The 22765-nt window shown below is 39.3% G+C and overlaps 2 protein-coding genes and 1 long non-coding RNA gene across 3 annotated transcripts; 1 reads left to right on the top strand and 2 right to left on the bottom strand.

The window, feature by feature from the left end:
• Positions 1–850: 850 nt before the first annotated feature.
• rab25b (RAB25, member RAS oncogene family b) lies at positions 851–15642 on the bottom strand. The gene is made up of 6 exons (XM_003451217.5): positions 15514–15642; positions 15320–15422; positions 8282–8477; positions 3843–4036; positions 2867–2947; positions 851–1490 (listed from the first exon to the last, which is right to left on the bottom strand). The coding sequence occupies exons 2-6, from the start codon at positions 15354–15356 to the stop codon at positions 1375–1377; spliced, it is 624 nt and encodes a 207-aa protein (XP_003451265.1). The 5' UTR covers positions 15357–15422; positions 15514–15642; the 3' UTR covers positions 851–1374.
• Positions 4045–17850, top strand: LOC112848277 (uncharacterized). Its single transcript, XR_003222314.1, has 2 exons — positions 4045–4880; positions 17181–17850. It is a non-coding gene; the product is annotated as an uncharacterized LOC112848277 (long non-coding RNA).
• Positions 17647–21556, bottom strand: lamtor2 (late endosomal/lysosomal adaptor, MAPK and MTOR activator 2). The gene is made up of 4 exons (XM_003451218.4): positions 21337–21556; positions 19970–20132; positions 19734–19823; positions 17647–18046 (listed from the first exon to the last, which is right to left on the bottom strand). Exons 1-4 carry the CDS (start codon positions 21402–21404, stop codon positions 17990–17992), a joined length of 378 nt encoding a protein of 125 aa, XP_003451266.1. The 5' UTR covers positions 21405–21556; the 3' UTR covers positions 17647–17989.
• Between the last annotated feature and the right edge of the window lie 1209 nt (positions 21557–22765).

Raw genomic sequence — 22765 nt, 5'->3', positions numbered from 1 at the left:
TCCAGCTTTCTCCCACAGCCCAAAGACATGCCTATTCTGTAAACTGATGATGGTAAATTGACCGTAGGTGTTAATATTGTCTGCCTCTGTGTGTTACCTCTGTAATGGACTTGTGACCTGTCCAGGATGTACCCTGACTCATGCCTGGTTGGAATAAGCTCCATCGCCCTGGCAAAGCTGAATTGGATAATCACAATATAGTCCTTAATTTCTGAAGACATTAAGGAAAACCACAGATGTTACAAACATTTACAAAAAACTGATGTGGCTCAGCATTTAAACAGTGAAGTCAATGTGGAGGGTCCTTAAACCTGCATTTTGTCTAATGGCCAGCAGGAGGCAACTCCTCTGGTTAGAAAACCTTTATGAGAAAATGGGCCTACTGCTCACTTGGGTTATTAGTTCAACATTTTTGTGAAGATTTTATGACCTCAGTCTCTAGCTGGAAGTTGAAATTATACTGAAAACAATGTAAATGTGCTTTCTGTAAATTATTGTTATTTGCTGATTTAAATATACGATAAAGCCCTCAGAGCCACTCCTCACTGATCGTTTCCAGAGCTTAGAGCGTCAGTGGACACATTTTTAGGTGCACCTTGTGAGTATTAGCTTGGACTGCCTCGGTGTGGCAGAGATTCATCACGGTACTGCAAACATTTCTCAGATTTTGGTCCATATTGACATGATAACATCAAACAGTTGGTGAGGTATTTGGGTACAGTGAATTCCTTTAGTGTTCACGTAACCAGTTTGAGATGGTTTGAGCTTTGTGACATGGCAGGTTATCTTGCTGGAAGCAGACATCAGAAGATGGGTGCACAATACCCACAAAGGGACAGACACAAAAATACAAAGTGGGTAATTTGTCTCCATTTATTTCTTAACAGATATGTAATCAGTCTCATCATAGATAATCAGCTGGAGCACACGCTCAGCAGTGACAGCAACACTCACAATGAATACAAACATTTCCACCAGTCAAGCTGCTGATTATAAGAAAAAACATTGAAACATGTATCCTCATATTTTAGACATCATACACACTATGATGTGTCTTCAATTCCCTGAATGGATTATAAATAATCTGATAGGTAACACAGTTTAGTTTCACCTTTGACCTTTGTTCAGTAGTGAATAAGAAACTTAAAAGACTGCTGGTGGTTTCCAGCTCCATCTGTTCACATTTTCAACTGTTGTTTGAATGCATCTTACCACCATGCCGGCTGTACCACTCTTAAATCAGTCAATTCAAAGTTGCAGCATTCAAGCCAGAAGCTTTTATACTGGTGCCTGAGGTTGCCTCCATCAAATTCCAGCTCGGGGCACAAGGAGGAGTCCCCCACCGTGAGGCCCGAGTCCTGAAGGATGGTGGGGTCAAATGTTCTTGCAGCAGGGCTTCTTCTCTGTGTCTTCTGCTTTTGGGCTGTTCAGGGTAACTGCACTCATGGGGCCTCGGACCACTTCCTTACTGCTTACCTTCTTGTGAATCTCTAATGGCATGAAATTGATAAATATGATGGCACAGAAAGAATGAAAAAGTAGAAATGTTGTTAACAAAATAAAACACATACACCAGTAATACCATGGTTCTGGGCTGCACAAAAGTAATTGAAAAAAAAGCACCAAACCAGTACTTCTAGTAGTACTTCTAGTGATTCCAGTAGACCTAAAGTTTCAATCATAGTTCCATAGGAGGCTATGATTAGAAATTTACCAATAATTGGCACGTCCACAATGAATTTCTATGCTATGTAATAATCAGCGCTCAAACCTTTCAAAAATGTGGCTCCACCACTGTGCTTGACAGTTGGTCGGAGGTGTTTGTGCTGATATGTTGGGTTTGATTTGCACCAAACATAGCCAAACATCTCCATCTCCATCCAAAGCACATTTGTCCAGAAAATGTGTGGTTTGTTCAGATGCAAGAGAAGAGGCTTTCTTTTGATTACTGTTCCAAACAAGACACACTTGTCAACTCTTGTTCTAACCTTTAACATGCTAACAGAGCCCCGTAGAGCCTCAGAGGTAGCTTTTAGTCTTTTGTGGTTTCTTTTAGTATTGCATGGTCTGATCTTGGGGTGAATTTGATGGGACATCTCCTCCTGGAATATCTGGTCTTGAATTATTTCAAATGGTGAATAATCTTTCTCACTGCACAATGATGGACTTTAAATTGTTTGTAAACGGGTTTATAACCCTTCTCAGGAGTTGCTTCTCCAAAATGTCTTTCCTCCATGGCACCTGAATGCTCCAGGCCTGCGAGCCTTTTAGACAGGTGGTCACACTCGCTGATGATCAGCTGATAGCTGACAGCTGAAGTGCATTTGAGTAGCAACAACCTCTTAATTCCTATAAAAGCAGTAAAGGTGAAGTTTTGTCAGTTCTGCTTATATTTACACTTTTGTCGTTTAATGCTATCATTGTTCTTCACTGGCTTTTGTTTACTGTGTCCTTTTTCTTCTAATTGGGATCATTTTCATCCTTTTCACTCTATATTTAATGTATTCTTTTAGATTATTTGATCTCTTACCTTCCTGTTTTTCTTTTTCTTTATTTAATTTTTATTGTTTGGGTTTGTCTTCTGTAAAACATTTGTCTGTGAAAAGCATGATATAAATAGATATCACTGGATTTCCTGCTGTTTCTGGAACATATTCTATATTAGAAAGAGGAACTGACCATAGGAGTAGAAAAACTGGTAAGAGTAAGGGTAACAGATACATAATTTATAGTAAATATTCACAAAATGCACATTTTTTTTTTGAAAGGATGAGAAATAGTATTCATTTATATCAGGAAAGTAGAAAAACATGAAGCATGTGTAAATATATATATATATATATATATATGTATATGTATATATTACCTGCTAAGACAGTGGTAAATGCTGCTTCTACATTTGTAGAATCCAAGGCTGAGGTTTCCAGGAATAAAAGGCCTTTCTTCTCTGTATTATTAATGATACAAATGGTCATGATTAAATTCACATCTGTGCTTATTTTATTTTTCACTTTTATCAAATTATGTCTCTAGTTTTAACATTGGGGTATTCGAAATGCGCTCTATAAAAACATTGCATACTGTAGCTTTAATCAACCAATAGGAAATTAGAGCCACAAAGAATAATTGAACAAGAATTTGACTTGATTTCATAGACACAGTAATAGTCTCCATAATTATCAGAAATTAAATTCTGCAGCAGTCGTGGATGCGAATAAAGCAAGCACAAAAGTGAAAACATAATCATTTTTCACAAAAGTTGATAACATTTGAAAAACATCAAAGATGTTTTGCTTTGGAAATGAAATGCAGGCGCAACATTTCTGAGTAACATGACTGAACAAAAACCAAGTCAGCCAGGAGATTTTTTGATTATTTGGTCAGCTGTGCAGACGTTCCTCAGCTACCAGACCAGTAAGGGAAAAGCATCGCCTCCATAATAATTTCCTGCACAAACTCTCTCGCTTGCTCAGTTTCTCAGTCTTTATAATTCTTTGACATACTTGGGGTTTGAAGCTGCATTTGATCATTATTATATGTCGGAAACATGTAGAATTTCACACTGTATCAACATGTTCTTCTTTAAAATCTCAATCTCCTCTTCTTTCAAACTCAGTTTAAAACCATATTTTTGCTTTTAGTTGTAGTTAAAAACAGGAAATGACATCAAACATACAGCTGACAGGTTCTGTGCAATCACAGAAATCCTTTCTGTACCTTTTCTCTCAAGTGAAATGTTGTGTTTTCAGTTTTGTTGGGCAACACAAAAAATTCTCATTAACCGGTAAAGAGAACAGAACACATGCACTAATTTCTAGGTTAAGCACTTGTTGACTTTGTACCTGCAAAGTCTTTGGCCTCCTCAGTGGGCACTGATCTCTCTGACTCCAGGTCACTCTTGTTGCCTATGAGCATTACCACAATGTGGGGGTCAGCATGTTCATAAAGCTCCTTTAGCCAGCGCTCCACACTCTCGTAGGTGAGGTGTTTGGTGATGTCATAGACCAGCAGGGCTCCAACAGCACCTCTGTAATACCTGTTAGGATGAGGCAACCTTTACAGTTACACACAGAAATCTTTATGCTTGAACTAAACAGCTAAATGACGGCGATGAATATAAAGTGATTTAAAAAAAAATCAGACTAAAAATCATCAGTACTCCATCATGAATTCCTCAAGAGTGACATCGTGTTCATGAGGAGGGAGTAGATGGACATATGTACTCAAGTGCTTATGGTATTAGCTTCAGCTGTCGCCAGTATGGAAGCATAATAGGCAGCTCCTGCCGACGTCCATTGAAAAAAATTAATTAATGACTACTGATTGATCTGAAGTTACGAACCAGTCAATACTTCCCCGACAATTACAATTCTGCTCCCCTCTTCCAGCAGCATAATTAATTCCACTTTAATAGGTTTTAGCTGCTTGTTACAGCACAAATGGGAAATTCCATGGGAGTGAGAATTTGCATACTGGAATAAGTTGGCAAGTAATTACTCAAAAAGCCACGCTGTCAGAAAAGAGCTAATCCAGTGGTGTAGCATATCCTCAGATTTCCCCGTGTCTTAAAAATAAAACGGACATGGTTCTATTGTTTTAAAACCCTTTTCCACACTCTTAATCCTCCTAGTTTAATTAGGGAAGAAAAAAAAATACTGAATCAGTTGGAAGAGAGAAGCACTGAGGGCTGAGTGTTCAAACATCACTGTCCTAACAAGTGGATTTTCAATGTGCCAGTTGGAAAGAGAATGGAGATAAGAATGTGCTTGTGGTTTTTCAGGTAATGCGGGAGGTAACTGAGGATCAGCACCTGTCCTTGTGGGTGTTTTGGCTGATAACAGCACCGCCTTAAGATGTCGACATACAGGTTTGCTCAACAAGTAAGCAGCAGGAAAACAAGCATGTGGACTGCAAAAGGATTGTGTGTGTTGGTTTATAGGTGTGCATAAAAGTCACATATTTTTAAGATGCATTCTTAATGAAAAACACGTATTAGTGACAAAAGAAGATTGCAATGTGAACCATTATCTTATTCCCACCAGTTTAGATTAATAAACTTTTTTTAAGACAAGAGTTGCACATACTGATTGTTGATTTTAACAAACACTGATTCCAGCAGTTTTCTGCATGTGTTAGTCTTCAGATAGAATGGCAACCTGCCCTGACCTATGAAAACTGGAGTCTCTAGTTTCCCCTATCCCATATGGACTGATACACTGACTTAGATAAAATTGGGTCATGCAAGAAGATGAGATAAAACATGACTGTAGGTTACAGCTAACCTTCTAATGTGGACTTTGTAGGGCTATAAAATGGGACTGTTGTATGACAACACTGATGTTGACAGACACCTTGTGCATAATGGTGACACTGTGGTGACACCTGACAAAAAGGCATTATGTGATGTTCTGGAAAAAGAATGTAATGATTTTTCCCCTGGACTGTAGCGCTATTCATTAGTGAATTTAGCTGTTTCAGCCCAACTACGCTGGTCAAGTGGGAAGCAAGCTGTCAATACAGCTCATCTGAGGGAGTTGCCTTTGTGTCCTGTTGTCACAAGCACAGGACTTTTGTCACGCCTCCTCCTGCACAAGGACACAGTTGGTGTGTGTAGTTTAGTAGTAAGTAGTTCCTACAGGAATGTGATCACATCAAGGATTTGTGTTTTTTTGAGTAACTTGGTTATGATTTTTGAAAAGAGACATTCCCGCCAAATTTTCCAAATGTAATTTTTTCCAATTTGAACAACACAATGAAAGTGACATTTTTTTCCCATCAATTTTAAGTAAAGAAAAACAACAGGAGTCTCCACAACTGATATCTCCAAAGATGGGAAACAATTATGAAAATGACGTAAAGCAAACATGAAGCCAGGAGGTCAGAGATGGCCTGGCACAGACTTCAAACCGGCACACCGGATGACTTTGCAAAAATAAACTGTATGTTCATAAATTGTGCAGATTTTCCTACGGATAAAGACCTCCCTTGTAGCCATTTAGGCTACACCAAAGTAATAGAGAAACAATTAAAGAAAGTGCTTTTCACTATCTACTATAGAAATGTGTAATTTGTTTTACAAGTCCACAGTTTAAAAAAGGACATTTTCTGTCAATTAACAAATAACAGAACATAACTTGTTCACAGTGAAGGTTTACTAACACGACATCTGCAGACTGGTTCTTGTTGACATTGTATTTTGATAAGCAGGAATGAAAGTTCACATCCTAATTTGAACAATAACCCCTATTATGCATGTGCATGGGCAGTGAGCTACCAGAACTTTCTGTAATAATCAACATTTATTAGTGGGATTTTAGTATTAAATATATATCTATATCTATATATATATCTATATATATATATCTATCTCTCTCTCTCTCTCTCTCTCTCTCTATATATATATATATATATATATATATATATATGGGGAACTCAATGGGGATGTGGCGTACAACACTAGAGGCCAACTCCAAGCCCATAGCACAAGTCACCATCAAGTGCGGGATCTACCAAGGAGATGCTCTGTCCCCACTGCTGTTCTGCATAGGCCTGAACCCCCTCAGTGAGATCATTAACAAGACTGGCTACGGATACCGACTACGGAACGGAGCAGTTGTCAGCCACCTCCTGTACATGGATGACATCAAGCTGTATGCCAAGAGTGAACGAGACATCGATTCACTGATACACACTACCAGGATATACAGCAATGACATTGGAATGTCGTTCGGACTGGAGAAGTGTAGTCGGATGGTAACAAAGAGAGGGAAGGTAGTCAGAACTGAGGGGACTGAACTACCAGAAGGCAACATTGCAGACATAGAGGACAGTTACAAGTACCTGGGGATCCCGCAGGCGAATGGGAACCATGAAGAGGCCGCTAGGAAAGCTGCAACCACCAAGTACCTGCAGAGGGTCAGGCAAGTCCTGAGGAGTCAGCTGAACGGTAAGAACAAGATCCGGGCCATCAACACCTACGCCCTGCCCGTGATCAGGTACCCTGCTGGGGTAATAGGCTGGCCAAAGGAGGAGATAGAAGCCACTGACATAAAGACAAGAAAGCTCCTTACCATGCATGGAGGGTTTCACCCCAAGTCCAGCACCCTGAGGCTGTACGCTAAGCGGAAGGAAGGGGGCCGGGGACTGGTGAGTGTCAGCACCACAGTCCAGGATGAGACAAGAAACATCCACGAATACATCACGAAGATGGCCCCAACTGACAGCGTGCTCAGTGAATACCTCAGGCAGCAGAAACCCAAGAAAGAGGAGGAAGGCGAGGAACCATCATGGAAGGACAGGCCCCTGCACGGTATGTACCACCGGCAGATAGAGGAGGTGGCTGATATCCAGAAATCCTACCAGTGGCTGGACAAAGCTGGACTGAAAGACAGCACAGAGGCATTAATCATGGCAGCACAAGAACAAGCTCTGAGCACAAGATCCATAGAGGCTGGGGTCTATCACACCAGGCAAGACCCCAGGTGCAGGCTGTGTAAAGATGCCCCAGAGACAATCCAGCACATAACAGCAGGGTGCAAGATGCTAGCAGGCAAGGCATACATGGAACGCCATTACCAAGTGGCCGGCATAGTGTACAGGAACATCTGTGCCGAGTATAACCTGGAAGTCCCAAGGTCAAAATGGGAGATGCCCCCAAGGGTGGTGGAGAATGACCGAGCTAAGATCCTGTGGGACTTCCAGATACAGACGGACAAAATGGTGGTGGCTAACCAACCGGACATAGTGGTGGTAGACAAACAGAAGAAGACGGCCGTAGTGATCGATGTAGCGGTTCCGAATGACAGCAACATCAGGAAGAAGGAACACGAGAAGCTGGAGAAATACCAAGGGCTCAGAGAAGAGCTCGAGAGGATGTGGAGGGTGAAGGTAACGGTGGTCCCCGTGGTAATCGGAGCACTAGGTGCGGTGACTCCCAAGCTAGGCGAGTGGCTCCAGCAGATCCCGGGAACAACATCAGAGATCTCTGTCCAGAAGAGCGCAGTCCTGGGAACAGCTAAGATACTGCGCAGGACCCTCAAGCTCCCAGGCCTCTGGTAGAGGACCCGAGCTTGAAGGATAAACCGCCCACAGTGGCGTGCTGGGTGTTTTTTTTTTTGTATTTTTTTATATATAGATATGTATAGATATATGTAGTTCTGCAAACAAGATAAAATATATGTAAACTGTATTTTACGGTGGACTCTGTCTTTTTAGGGTGCTTGGAAGTGTTACATTCATATTGTGTACAATATTTAAAGCTGTGTTGGGTCTTGATACTCACGCAGATGTGATGGCCCGGTATCGCTCCAGCCCAGCAGTGTCCCAGATCTGAGCTTTGATGGTGAAGTTGTTGAGCTGCACTGTCCGTGTGCTGAACTCCACCCCGATGGTTGTGCGACTGTCATGGTTAAATTCATTTTTGGTGAAGCGGGACAACAAATTGCTCTTTCCTACACCAGACTCTCCTATTAAAACCACTGCAAAAAACAGAGAGCAATTTTAATTAGACATTCATTTTTTTCTTGAAGGCCTGTACTCAGCCATTGCAAAACTAACAAAGCCAATCCCCTGAGATCCACTTCATCCTTTACAACCATTTTTGTCTTATGCCTAGGTGTGTCTTCTGTAGTTGCTCCATAAATCCACAGTGTTTGCTGTCTGACATTGGGCTAATTGCACAATCAGGAAATAACTTCATGGTGAAAGAGGGCAAACAGAGTTAAACGCCTCTGCTTAGTTATAGTTTGTGGGGTTTGAGTATATCCCAGTGTACACTGGACGAGAGGCTGGCTGTACCATCAGCTGCTTTTTTGATTTATTAACAGCAGTAAATAAGCGTGACAGTTTATTTTTCCTTTCACAGTTTTTATCTAATTTTGGCTTTAAGCAGTGTTTTTATTTTTTAGTGAAGCTGTGCAGCACACAGATCTTAAACTTTTTCTGGGCTGTTCCCTGTTCTTGGTGTGACTGATTAATATTTAAAAAAAATAAAATATATGTTTTTTTAATGCGCTACAGATTGTGGTTTTTTTTCTCCTTCATTTGTAAATTCTGTGAAACACACGTTTCCCTCCTGGAAAACTGAAAGCCTTTGGGGTCTTTTTTTCTCTTTTCCACGAACAAGCCAATGTTTTTGGAAATAAAACCATCTGCAAAGTTATTCCAAATCAGGTGGAACGAGTTCAACTGCTACTTCCTTTAATTTTTGCCAGAGCAACCTACCTACTGAGTAAACAGGAGAAGTAACACAGACACCCCCTGTGCACATTTCAGTGACTAATGTTTGGGTTTCAGTTGTTAAGTAGCTGACTCAGAGAGAAAAAAGGGGCTTGGCTTAATTGACAAAGATAAAAAAGTATGACCACACAAAGAAAACAGAAGAAATGAGACCAGTGAATAACTGGATAAGATGAAGTTACACCTAACTGCTGTAGATTCAGTGAGCCAAGGTGTTATGACATCTCCAAAGCCATTAATTATGACATACTGTTTTTGATATTTGTTAACCCCATCTTGTTTCTAATCTCAGCCTGTTGTCTGCCTGCTTGGTTGTGGCTCTGAAAAAATTTAGTTTTTCTGTATCTTTAACTTTATCTGTAATTTTATCTTTATCTAGATTAGTGTAAAAAAGACTGAAGAGGCAAACAAATAGCAATGTTGTCCCGTAAAACTAAACCTACTCAGTGCATCAAATGTCATTTTGTAAAGAGTTTCTAAGTGAAATGTTTCTAAGCCATTTCTATCCATGCACATTGTGAAGAAACATCAATGCAAGAAGTTATTCAGTGGCTTAGTGAAACTTTTCTTAAGTTTGAGGTGAACTAAATACCCTACCAATGACAGAGATGGTTTACCTGGGCAACCAGAGCCTGGACTGACCGCTATAGTGACCAGCTGTCCACAACAAAGAAATGCATGATGTCTGGGTGTACACATCTCAAAGAATGAGATGATTCTACAAAAGTATTATTTATTTATTACATATATGACTAGTGAGTCTATGATGTCCCAGTGAATATTAAAGTAAAAGTTACATTGTAATAATGTTTTAAAATTACTGCCCAAATAAGTTTCATGGAGCTCTACAAAGACAGCTGCTGAGTGGTAAGTCTTGCCTTTGCAAACAGGGGTGTGCAGTAAACTGGGACTGTTGTCCCAGGAGGGCCATACCAGTAAGCTTATACAAGTTAAATGTAATAAATTTGGGCAGAATTGAGTTCAGCTTAGTGGTGCGGCGCTCCACAGCAGTCCCAGGCTCTCATATGGCCCGTTGGAAACATTAATTGCCCACCCCCGTTCATCAATCTAACTATTACAAACGTGAACAGCTTATTTCCCCCTGCAACTACATAGAACATTAAATTCCAGAATGTCTCAAATAACGAAAGATAAACATTAAAAGAGTAAGATTTTGTGTATATGTGCAGTTACTGGGACTCTAAAGTACTTCAAGATTTTTATCAGAAGACTAAATTCAGCGTTTGCCAGTTTAAACATACATATCCTGAAAACTACTTTTTCAGAGACAGACTCTCAGCAGGGTTGAAGATATTTAAAGTAAAGACGTGATCAGTTTTTGAAACTGATCTTCGCCTTGATAGCAGCAAACTGTTGACTGCATGAACACGCTATTGGAGCTGTAGCAATACCCCACTACCACGCTAAATGCTGAGAAAACTATCTCACCATAAGATCTAGTTATTAGTAACTGTTCTTCATCATCAGTGTAGGGTTGCCCAGTCATGCAATGTGTAAATTTCCACCTCCATCTGCTGAAAAAGCTGGTGTGATTTAAAATGCCAGAGCAGTTACTAATTTAACTGCCGAGTGAGACTGTTTTCTTAACTTTTCTTCTTTTCTAAGGCTTGCGAATGAACTTTGAACCTTGTCTAACATGGCCAACAGCTTTCGAAAATGCAAAAAAGAACTCCAACAAAACCCACCAACAACTGAGCAAAACTCCATCTGCTGTTTTGGATTTATTGAAAGCTGCAGAAAAGCTAATAAATTCTGAGAGATTGTTTTCTCCACACTGCTGTTTCCTCATCATTCAGGGTTTGAAAATGATTTGTTTTCTTTTTTTCTTTTTCTTTTTTAACTCTGTGAGCCACAGGACATAAAAAGTGCTATTTTCTGCCCCTTAGCACCTGCTGGGTCCCATAAAATCTAAAAAGACAAATAAGTAAGCACGTGCATATGTTTGACCTGAAGTCTGAGGTCCTGCTGAAGAATATTTTAGGTTATTGTTCACCAAGATAAGTGTGCTGCTTGCACTCCCCCCCTTTTCTCCTTGACTACTGAGTAACTTCTAATGCAAACAATACCCCATGTTTCCATAGCAACACAGGACAAGCGGCCTTCAAGCGTGTGGCCGGTCTGGTTTGTTGATCCCGAGGAGACCAAAACCTTAAATTTTCACTTGATTGCTTCACTTTGCTTTCATGACCTTCAGGCCTGGAAATGTAGCTGCTGTAATGCACACAGTGCTGCTGCAGGTTGAAACTAAACACCTTTACGAGGTGAATGTAGGGTTCATTTACAGCAGTGGGAGGAGCTTGTGGTCTGCTGGTCGTCCCCTAGGAAACACTTCATTTAAGGCATTTTGCTGAAATTTTATTCACCAATTTGGAATTTGTACATGTTTATGGTAGAAATGCTTCTTTTTGTGTGTTTGTTTGTTTCTTTAAGAAAAATAAAAATCAGGCATGAAGTTCTCTGGCATCTGTACCATTTCATGTAATTATTCTCAGCTTTTCTATTTAATATTATCCCTCCTGAGTTAGCACACATGTGGGTATGATTAACTCTTTGGTCCTGTGAGAGTTGAGGCTTCTGTCTGATATCAGTTTTATTTTGTTTGAGCAGCAGCCTGCTTCAATATGCACGTAGAGCCAAACCTGCTGTCATTTATAAACACCTGGACCTTATAACTCAGATATGATTTTGCAAGATTTGTGTCCATGCTCAAAACTCTCTGCAGTTTCAAAATATGTCGCAAATGCTTTACATTTCAACTGGTTTTACATCTAAGGAGGAAGGCAACATTAGCTTAAGATTAGTCAGCAAACTAGCAAAAACAAAGAGAAAAAACTATTGCATAACTCTGATTCAGTAATAGTCCTTCCACCCTTATTTATTATTTATTATATTTTATTACGATGCCCTTGTACACACCCCCACAATGCTTCCTGTAACCCAAATATCATGTATATAATGTATGTAGTGTTCTTTTCTTGTATATTGTTTTATTTACTTTTGCACCTTTGTAATCATAATTCATAATTTTATTGGGGGACAAATGTGTGTGTCCTCTCAACCCTGCCTTCAGATTACAGTTATGCTTCACAATACTAAAACCACACTAAATGTTCATAATGGCATCCAACATATTCATTTTAAAGACTCAATATTAGTATGTACATAAGCCTGTTAATTAATTTTAATATCTAATTACCCAATTTTACTTAAATTTATACAGCAAAGTGTTTTAGGCAAAACGACGAGACAGGAACACTAATACAATACTTCCTTTTCCAAAAATCTGCTCAAACTGATTTCACTGATTAGTTTCTTTAAGCTATCAGTGAATCATTGGATGGATGGAAGCCTGCACACACGCTGAAAAAGGCTACTAGTTTTGGTTTGGTAGATTTGGTTTCCTGGAAAGTTTGTTAACATTTATCAGCCAGAGAAACATCCCTTCACTGTGGCTGTTCCTGAAATTTCTGATGTGAAAATCAATGGTTCAATAACGAGTGTCCATGAGAAGCAAAACTTCCAGGGAAAAAAGATTTTTAAAACCTTCTTTTGGTAAGAGCTCTTTTTATGAACACAAATACTCTCGCTCCTCGTGCATGCAGTAATTTGTCTTTCAGCATGATGCATGATCATTTACAATGACTGGATGGTGACCACTGGTTGCACACTACGTTTCATGAGGCACAGTTAGATACTTTTAGTGCACTATTTAGGGTATAATGATACTCTGTGTATATCTGAAGATACACCCATGTTTGCTAACACCTTAGGCCAATTAACCAACTGGCCAGCATGCCTTTGGCCTTTGGCAGAAATCTGGGGAAGCTGGAAAAGTCTCAATACAGACCAGCAGGTTCAAACCCAGAACAGTGATGCAGTCAGACGGCAGCACAAACCACCACGCTACCCCTTTGTGAGAGTTACTATTTGCATCTCATTGCCTGCAGGCCTTTTTCACAACAGATTATTTGTCTTGTCAAAGCAGGAAAAGCACAGGTATGGATTTCACTACACTAACAATGACCCCAGCTTCATTAAGTGTTTCAGTAAACTGGTCCAGTGAGCCAGCATTCTCAGTGCTGGGACTTTCCTTAAGCAGAAGACAGGAGTCATTAATGTGATGAATTCACTTGTGGCTGTGCACTGATAAATTAAAATGTCTGCTGTGAAAACACTGTGGAAGGAGTAGCCAACACACGCCTGCATGCTTTGGTTAAAATAAATGTTTATTGATTGATGCAGTTGTGCAAAGCCCCCGTTGTCCTCTGAAGTGTTTAAAGATTAAAGCCTTTATTATCCAACCTGAGAGTTTTTATGGCAAAGCTGTGTCATCATTTTTAAGATTCTATTTCAGTCGTTCTGATTTTATCTGGGAATATGGACGCAGAGTGTTAGGACATACACCATAATGCTCTATAATCCATAATAATAAAATTTGCTGGGTGAGTCTGTGTGTGATCCCAGTGCCTTTGGAGGCAAATGTAGACCTGAGGCAGGGGGTCAGTGTGTGGAGGATGAATAGTTGCTGTAGCATCTTAATAAATAAAAGCCTGCTATTATGACTTGTCCTGCCTATTACACTGAAGTACGAGGTGAAGTATATGGTGCACTGTAGTGTTCTGCAGTCTCGTCCATCTGGCCACAAAAAACTGTCAGGAGCATGGGCGGAGCATGGGCGGAGCATGGGCATCTGCAGGGCTTCATGTTCACTCGCTACAGCGTTTGAACTCCAGCGGACTCTCACATTTATATGAAAGAGGAAACTTACACTAGCATGATGGTACATTTCAGACTGGTTTTTTTTCTTTTCTTGGATATGATGTCACAGAGAGTGGGTTGCTCTCTCTGGCTGTGGATGCAGGAGACCCACTGTGCTGTTCCACCATTCTCCGAGAGGGGAAGACGTTCAGAAAAAAATTAATACATTCTTAATGAGAGGGAAGCTAAAACTGAGGGGCTGACTCAAGGCCCAAGCATGAATCATGCAAAGCTACTTTAATTCCAAGAATAAAGATGGGGAGCTCGGAATTAACATCATTAACAACACCTCTAATTAAGAGCTCATTAAGAGAAATCCAGTACCTTAAGCAGCAGGATATTAGTTTTTCCATTAACTGGGAGTCTGTGAAAGAAGACGGTACCAAAGTTGGAATAAATGAAGTCAGTGTGTATGGAAATGACTTAAGCAAAAAAAAATAAAAAATTCACTGCCCATAGCAACAGCCCCGACTTCCTGAATGTAAATTTTGAATGTAAATGTGAATCTATAGACTGTATATAAAAGATGTCTACAGGCACGGTGAGGTCACCCACTGGTTTTGCATTCTGCTTTTTCAAGCTTCTACATTAGCGCTTTGGTCACTGCCAGGCTGTTAGTTGTCTTCATTATTATTAATATTATTATTATTGCCCTGGTTGTGTCCACTCGGTTGAAACATGTGCTGGTCCTTAAATGCCACCAAGTGGGAACTGACTTCGCATTCGAGTGGAAAAGCAGTATAGAGCAAATACGTTGTGTAGACTGAATTCTAAATAAAATTATTAAAACATGCTATCAAAGCTGAAGCAGGTGATGTTTTTTAATAACAGAACATAGTGAAGGTTTACTAACGTGACATCTGTAGACTGGTTCTTGTTGACACTGTATTTTGACAAGCAGGAATGAAAGTTCACATCCTGATTTGAACAATGGCCCCTATTATGCATGTCCGCTTGCAGAAACAATATGCTGAAAGGATGATATCACTGCAGTACTGCTCGGCTTTGTTGTATTTCACCTGGATCAAATATTTCAAACAGCTGACTGAGCTGCTTACATCCAGAGACGTACTGTACATGCACACTGTCACGCATCACTGTGTACCGTTTATTACTGATCTGTTGCATTCTGTTGACACACAATCATGCATACTCCTCTGCTCCTGTTCCTGGAAACTACCAAGTTAATCATAAACAAGGAAGTATAATTAAAGTCCGATTGGACATTACTGTGCGATACCTTTCTAACTCTTTGGGAATATGCCTATGATTGACTAAAGCATGCACAAGGATTTGTACTCACCCTTAAAGACAAAGTTGTAAGCCTCATCTGACCCCATGTTTTGTCCATTCAGTGTTGCTGCCTCCCAGTTTACAGCAGTCTGATCACAGGATGTAAGATGACACTGAGCAGAGACCAAAATCAGTTTGACTTCAGGCAAGAAACTGCCAGCAAAAAAGGTTTTAACATGAGTGGCAGTCAACAGCTTTCCTGACCTTCACTAGCCTTCCCCTCCCGTGTGAGTTAAGAGAAAGCTGACTTGTTTAAACAGGACATGTGGAGCGTATCCAGGTCGTTCTCCTGCAGCAGGCGGGGTCTGAGTCAGGGAAAGGCAGAGCAGCAGTGGAGGTGTGTCCAAATAATGGAGTCACTGCACGGCAGGTTGGACAGGTGGGGCCAGTGGCAGGTACAGCTGAGGCGGACTCTCAAACGCCTCCTGGTGGAGGAGACGGCTCCAGGAAGCGAAACTGCCCTGAAACAGAGCTCACATGCTCCTTCAAAAAACCTTACCCTGCATCACCACACCTGTCACTGCACATCCTGTCCGGTCAAGCTCCTGGACATTAACAGACCAAATAAGCAGAAATTCCACCCTTTTGGCCTGAATGTCACACTTTCCCCCCCAAACCACAGTGCAGACAACAAAGAGACTTTCTTTAAGTTAAAATCGACTTTCTAAAATCAGTGTAAAAGGTTTAGCTCAGTTTTAGCTTTCACTTTTCATCACAAATGTGTTTCCGAGAGGACAAATTAATGCACAGCTGCTTGTAGATAATGAGAAGACTGGTAATTACTATTGAACACAACATCATCAAGTCATTACTAAAAGAAATGTAATAGCCCAATATCACTCAGTATTTTTCTTAAATGGTACTTTATAGAAAAACAAAATAACATACTTAAAGAAATGATGATACTCAGCTTGTGTATTCAGTGAAACGTCTCCCTCGTTAAAGAGTTTTGTCTCCTTCGAGCAGCAAATAAATCAGTCGCCTGTTGAGAGTGATAACAGCAAATGGGAGGACGATGTGACTGCTGAGAGCACAGATATGATACCAGTGTATACAATTAAAATATAAAAATAATTGTAGGTCACTAGAAAATAGTCACACGCAGCAAAAGAAACAAATGAAATCCCGATGTGTAAAAACCTCTGTTTAAAATGTACATTTAAAGAAAACAGATGAAGTCAATCAAAATAAAATGACTAAGAGTATAAAAACACATTAGAATTAAAGGGTTCAATAAGAAGTTAAAGTTGTTGAATGAACAGCTGTTTCTATGTGCTTCCATGAAAATATGCTGCCTGTGGCCTCACAACTTTTTTTGAAATCTCATAAATACAGATGACCAGACCCACTGTGACCCTGAACTGATAAAACGATAGATGCATGTAACAAGGTAAACGAGATACAGACAGCAGCCTGAGTAACGTGTCAGTGTTGCTGAGATTATTGCCACTTTATGGTACTTTCGTGTTTCCCTGAGTCACTTTACTTAAAGGTTTAATGTCTTACTTTTGTACTTCTGTAATTGTCTCACTGCTTTTGTTTATTTCTTTTTGCGTGGTGTTTTGGACTCTGTGTTCTGAAAGCAAGCACTTTTTTGTGCATCAGAAAGCTTTATTAAAATGTTCTGTTCTTTTGCATTTGGTTCTTTTTAAAATGTAAAACATGATGATTCAGACAAACTGTAACCTTAAAAATGAAAATATAAGCTGAACCAATTTCATTCTTTCAGCAGTTTTTTAGCGCCAACATTTCAGTGTGATCTGTCATGTTTCAATACCTGTGCATAAAGAACAAAAGCAGCCATTTACCCAGCCACTGAGCGCTGGAACAATAAAGTAGTGAAACTTGTGTTTTCTGGATTCTTGTTGTAGGTGGAAGCATACTATGTTACCCTTTCCGCCCCATGTTTCCATCACGTCTTCTTCTGTGGTGCCAGGAAAAATTAAGCAAGGCAGCGCGAGTCCCGGCTCGTCAACCCCGCCTCGTAAGAATTTGTCATTGAAACTAATTCCAGTGATTCTGGGTCAAAATTTTAAAATGCATGTTCAGTTTTTTTTGGCATGTTTATTTCAGGTTGTGACCACATTTTAATTTTTTTAAGCCCTGTGTACATCACACTGTTAAGTTTTAATATACATCTACTCCTCCATCATTCCTCTCTGTCACGTCAGCGTAAAGAACAAACAAGAATGTGCGAATTTGAATGTACATTTTTTTATTTAACACCTCTGAAATAATACAATCATTCTGAACTGCAGCTCAAGAAAGTTCAAAGTTTCCACATACATTTCTCTTTTCATGAGATTTGAGCTCCTGATAAGTTTCAAAATGCTCAAATTTCTGTGTAACCTTGATCAGCATGCCTGAGCGCAAGCTGCAAATGAACGACTCGACTGTGGGAACGTTTGATAATGGAATCATTTCAGCTGACAAATTTAGCCAAATTTTGAAGGGAATCTATTCACAAGCGAGCGAAAGAGTTACACACCATACAAGTTGGTAATTTTTTAGGACAAACACACATAGATACATATATACACACGCACACAAACAAAAGCTTGCCCATTCATTGACATATATGCATTATGCATTTAGTGAACAAGCAGAGTGGCACAGTAGTCCATGAATGGATCACATGGATCACATGACATAAGCATCCAGAGTGTGAGTCACATCTCGACTACGACGCAGCCACTTGAGTTAAAGGCTCCTCCAGATACTGGACCAGTGCTTCTGCCTACAACACAACACACACAGCACAGTTATGTTTGGAATAAACACATATCTTTTCAGAATAACAAAGTATTATTATAAATAACCAATATAAATTCTACTTGCATAACAACCTTCTGACATGAAACTCTTTAATGTGAACAAGACAAACTGTATTTCGTTATGACATCTGGATACAGCTCTGAGGTGATATTTGACTCGATACATCAAATTTTAATTTTGATCAACATAACTGTTAAATGATGAGTGGGCGACATGTTTTCAGCTCATAAATGTTATTCATTATCATTAAGAATGTGACTGAGACTAAATTTTAAATGTCTCTTGTGACATGTCATGAACTCACAAGAAAATTTTGCTTTCTTGGAAGAAGGAAATTTAGTGATGTAGTATTTATTTTTTTTTTTTAATAAATCAGCTTGTTTGAATCTATCCACAATGGAAAACAAATAGAACAGAAAGTCTTGCCTTGTTCAGACATCTGTTATCTGTTACCTTGACGTCCTGAATACAACACAAGACTAGTTAGCCTCCGGAGGCTGTGTCAGCAGATTAGCTGAAGGGTATGCTGACTGGGAAAAGTGGCAAAGAAAAACTGGATGCACATTCAAAAAGACGGACACAGAGTCTTAAAAAAACAAACAAAAACAAAGCTCAGTCATACTGAACTCCTCATAAGAAGGACTAGTTCACTGTTACTTCTGAGTCAGACGTTTGTTAAACTAAAAGCATGTTTTGCCAAATTACATCCAACTGCTGAACTTCCTTCATTAGCAGAAATCCTCTGCCTCCGTGAAAGAACTCTGAAGTAAAGTGGAGGTAAAATTAAAAACACAAAAAGCTAAAAAAAAAATAAATAAAAATCCTCATTGTTTCCTTGTATTTATGTGCAAACAAATAATGAGCCACACTTTACCCTCAGCTGTTTAAATATTAAATCCATTCTCAGCTGGTCTGGAGGCTCAAAATAAGAGTCTTTATTCTTTATTTGGTTTTTGCATGTGAGTGCTTTTATATGATTTAAAGCGACATAAAAGTACAGCGATCATTCATATTCAATCACAGGCACTGACAATAGCAGAAGGTTAATACTTTCAGTAGCTGCTTATTACCATTACAATGTTTACGCTGATTTAAGAAGATTTTTTTAAAACTTTACAGTAAACTGAATTTAAACCTGCCAGTCGGAGAAAATTAAAGTATTTAGTGACATTTCACAGGCTTTCGAAAAGCATGATAGGCAATAACTGTCAGTTACAGAATCAGTATATTAAACTGTTGATTCAATTGCGTCACAGACACCGGCCGGCTGCCAAATTCAAAATGTTAAGGTTTCTATTTTTCCTGTCCATTTAGATTTGACTAGAATACTTAGTGTGCATGTAAAGTCCACTTAAAATAGTTAAAAAACATGATGGGAAATCAGTTATTGTCTCAGATGCTTAATAATATAATTAACTACTTATGGATTTGATAAATATTGTAAATTAATTAAATTTCTTTTTTTTTTTTTAACTTAAAAAAACAACTCACAAATTGACAACAAAGAGAACTTTTACTTTATATGAGTAAATTTCCAGTATTTTCAAACCTGGCCCTAAATCATTAATAGAAACAGTAACGGTTGTTGATGATCCACATTCAGAATATGAAACATTATCTCATGAAAAGGCAGGAGTTTAAACTCTCACCTTGGCTTTAAGCATCCCGAAGCCCACCGTTTCTTTGGCGTACATGCACAGCAGCAGGTTGGCGACACGAGTAATGGCCACTCTTCCCTCCTGAGAACGACAATGTTAAAGGCAAGAAGACCACAGTATCTCAGTTTATTACTTAATGATGGCTCCACTTTTTCCCACATCACACAAATCTTTCACATATACCTGAAAAAAAAAGTAATAAAAGATGGGGGAACAGCATGTCTTACCATACAATCCATGAGAATGAATTTGAGTTTGTCTTCATTAAAGGCTTGATGGCCGTTCTTGTCATAAGCTGCCCAGATGTTGCTGGCGATAGCAGCTGTCACTCGAGCGTCGGTGTCCCCGTACCCAGAGTACGCCAGGAGTGAGCCTTCATTATTCAGTAAGCTGGTGAGAAACCACATAACCAGCAGATTAATATTAAATTAATATAATAACTTTCAGAGCACAGACAAAGTTATCAACTAAACATAATATATACTCTAACTAAGGTGTATACTACACGAAAATGTATTTTATTTGTATAGGATTTCTTACTACACCATTTTACTAGGCAAGTCTGTTTAAGTAGTTTAGGACTACTGTGAAAGTCAGGACAAAAACACCATATGTACAGTGGTCCCAGTGGTAACAGAGCACTCGGTGCGATTAGGCGAGTGGCTCCAGCAGATCCCAGAAACAACATCGGAGATCTCTGTCCAGAGGAGCACAGTCCTAGGAGCAGCAAAGATACTGTGCAGGACCCTAAAAGCTCCCAGGCCTCTGGTAGAGGTCCGGGAGCTTGAAGGATAAAGAAGCCCTGCAGTGGCAAAAGGTTTTTTTTAAATTATTATTATTCCCTTTAAAAGCATATATAAGTGGTGTCATATACTAACTCATGACAGAAAATAGTGATGACTACTTGCACAATTTTAATAGCACGAGTTGTTGATTCTAAAGGTGTGATTTTCTTTTTCTTTTTCAAAGAGGAATTTTGGTGACACCAACTCGCGTAAACACAACTGATCAACATATAGTCACAGTCTGTATTATCTTACACACAAAAAAATCGTTTTAGTACATATCTGATGCCCTTTTTCCTCTTTGGTGGAATATACCATTACATAAACACAGTTATTGTAGTTTGTAATTGTATATTATTTTGATATAAAATTAGGACAACATTGTTTACCTACTTATTTTTGGAAATTTGACAAACAACTGTTTATTTTATGCTTAAGGAAATTAAACCCCTGTGGGGGGAAATGCCTGACATGAACCTATATCAATTATTTGGGACATTATACTGAGACTGAGATAATGATCAGACACACTGACTATATAATAAAGTAACTTGAATTTTGTGTTGAACACTTCCAAACAGACTGTGCTGGTTGTGAAACATCAGCAGCTCCTCTATGCAAGATACACACTGTTTGATATAATAACATTTTATTCGTCCCGCAGGGGTTATATTCAGTTTTAGAGAATATTCAGAAGACTTAACATGTGTATTGCCTTTAAATTTATATGTAATCGTCAAAAAATGCACCGCTGAAACTCCAGCAGCAGTTAGCATGTGGCTAGCTTGCGGCTAGCTCGCCGTACTCACAGAGTGCTCTGGACTCCGTTTGTGTTCGCCTGGCTGAGAACCTGCGTCAGCGCCTTCGGCCGTAACATGGCTGTTCACCCTCCGATATAAGAGATCAAATATAATAACACTTATTCAGTTTACGGGACGCGACGAGGAGCTTTAAAGTGCCCAAACTGCTCAGAAACACACAACCAAGTCAGCTGATTCGGTTTTCATTTCCGGGTCCGATCGCAATGCATCACGGGAAATGTAGGTATTTCAAAACCTTATTTCACCCCTAAATTCTTTTATACAGTTTTTTTTTAAAATTGGTTTGGCACCATTTTCATAACTAAAGTGTGCATTTTTAAATCTCTCAGTACAAAACTCACATTTGTAACACCACTAGTTATTCTTTCAAATCTGATGTCATGATTTCATTGCATTTGCACATATTTACATTCCACGTAATCATTGTATCAGAACACATGATCACTGTGATATATTTTGAGAACATTTGCTTTAATCACCCAAACAAAACAGTAAGCTCTTTTTTCAACTTAGTACTTTTACCAATCACTTCATTCAGGAGCAAATAATACAAGGTAAGCGATTCAAATTGTCCTTGGTGATGAATGAGTGTAACTGAACTGTAAAACTGTACACAGCAAATATTATACTTATGTTCAGACATAAAAAAAAATAAAAAATATATATATATATATATATATATATATATATATACACACACACGCATATACATACACACAGACACACACACACGAAAAAGGGAGAAAAACAACAAGTCATTTACATAAGCATAATATATTTTTATGTTATTTTATTCTTATCACTTTTACACAATTAATCAAGCCGGTCATTAACATTGGGCCATAAATTTTCATCAACATCACAGTGGATGTCTTCGTTGTTCAGGCACCGTGGGAAAAATGTCCTGGCATGACGAATCCAGGCTTGACATTGCTCAGCAGTTATATCACCACAAGCTTCACACATGAAGAAGGGAGACATGCTCATGGGGATGGCGATCATACACCTTCCACCTCCATGTAGAGAAGAATTCCTTAATTGGGTTGAGGAAAGGGGAATATGGTGGAAGATAGAGGGTCATGAAGCGAGGATGTGTTTGAAGCCATTCCTGAACCAGCTGTGCATGGTGGAAGCTGACATTGTCCCACACAACAACATAGACGATGTCTTCTCCCTGACAGGCCTGCTCCAGTTCATTAAAAAAAAAACAAAAAACAAAAACAAAACAAAAAAAAAAAAAAACCCACACACTCTCAGGTGTTCAGTGTTGTATGACCCTAGAACTGGTCTACAGCCTACCACACCATCTTCAGATATAGCTGCACACATTGAGATGTTTCCCCCATGTTGTCCAGGGACTTGGATGGTAGCCCTTTGTCCAATAAGGTTACGTCCTCTGCATCTAGTTTTTGCCAGA

The sequence above is a fragment of the Oreochromis niloticus genome, linkage group LG11 (genome assembly GCF_001858045.2).
Source record: "Oreochromis niloticus isolate F11D_XX linkage group LG11, O_niloticus_UMD_NMBU, whole genome shotgun sequence".
Taxonomy (NCBI): Eukaryota; Metazoa; Chordata; class Actinopteri; order Cichliformes; family Cichlidae; genus Oreochromis; species Oreochromis niloticus.
Note: the sequence above shows the minus strand (reverse complement) of the source record. Positions and strands in the feature narration are given on the sequence as shown.

Coding starts and splice junctions, on each gene's coding strand:
- rab25b (XM_003451217.5), bottom strand. CDS start 15,356: ATGGGGTCAGATGAGGCTTACAACTTTGTCTTTAAGG. Junction 4,037..8,281: donor TACCGGGCCATCACATCTGC/GTGAGTATCAAG, acceptor TCATCCTAACAG/GTATTACAGAGGTGCTGTTG. Junction 1,491..2,866: donor ATTTACCACTGTCTTAGCAG/GTAATATATACA, acceptor TCATGCCATTAG/AGATTCACAAGAAGGTAAGC.
- lamtor2 (XM_003451218.4), bottom strand. CDS start 21,404: ATGTTACGGCCGAAGGCGCTGACGCAGGTTCTCAGCCAGGCGAACACA. Junction 20,133..21,336: donor AACGGAGTCCAGAGCACTCT/GTGAGTACGGCG, acceptor GTTTCTCACCAG/CTTACTGAATAATGAAGGCT. Junction 19,824..19,969: donor TCATTCTCATGGATTGTATG/GTAAGACATGCT, acceptor TGTCGTTCTCAG/GAGGGAAGAGTGGCCATTAC.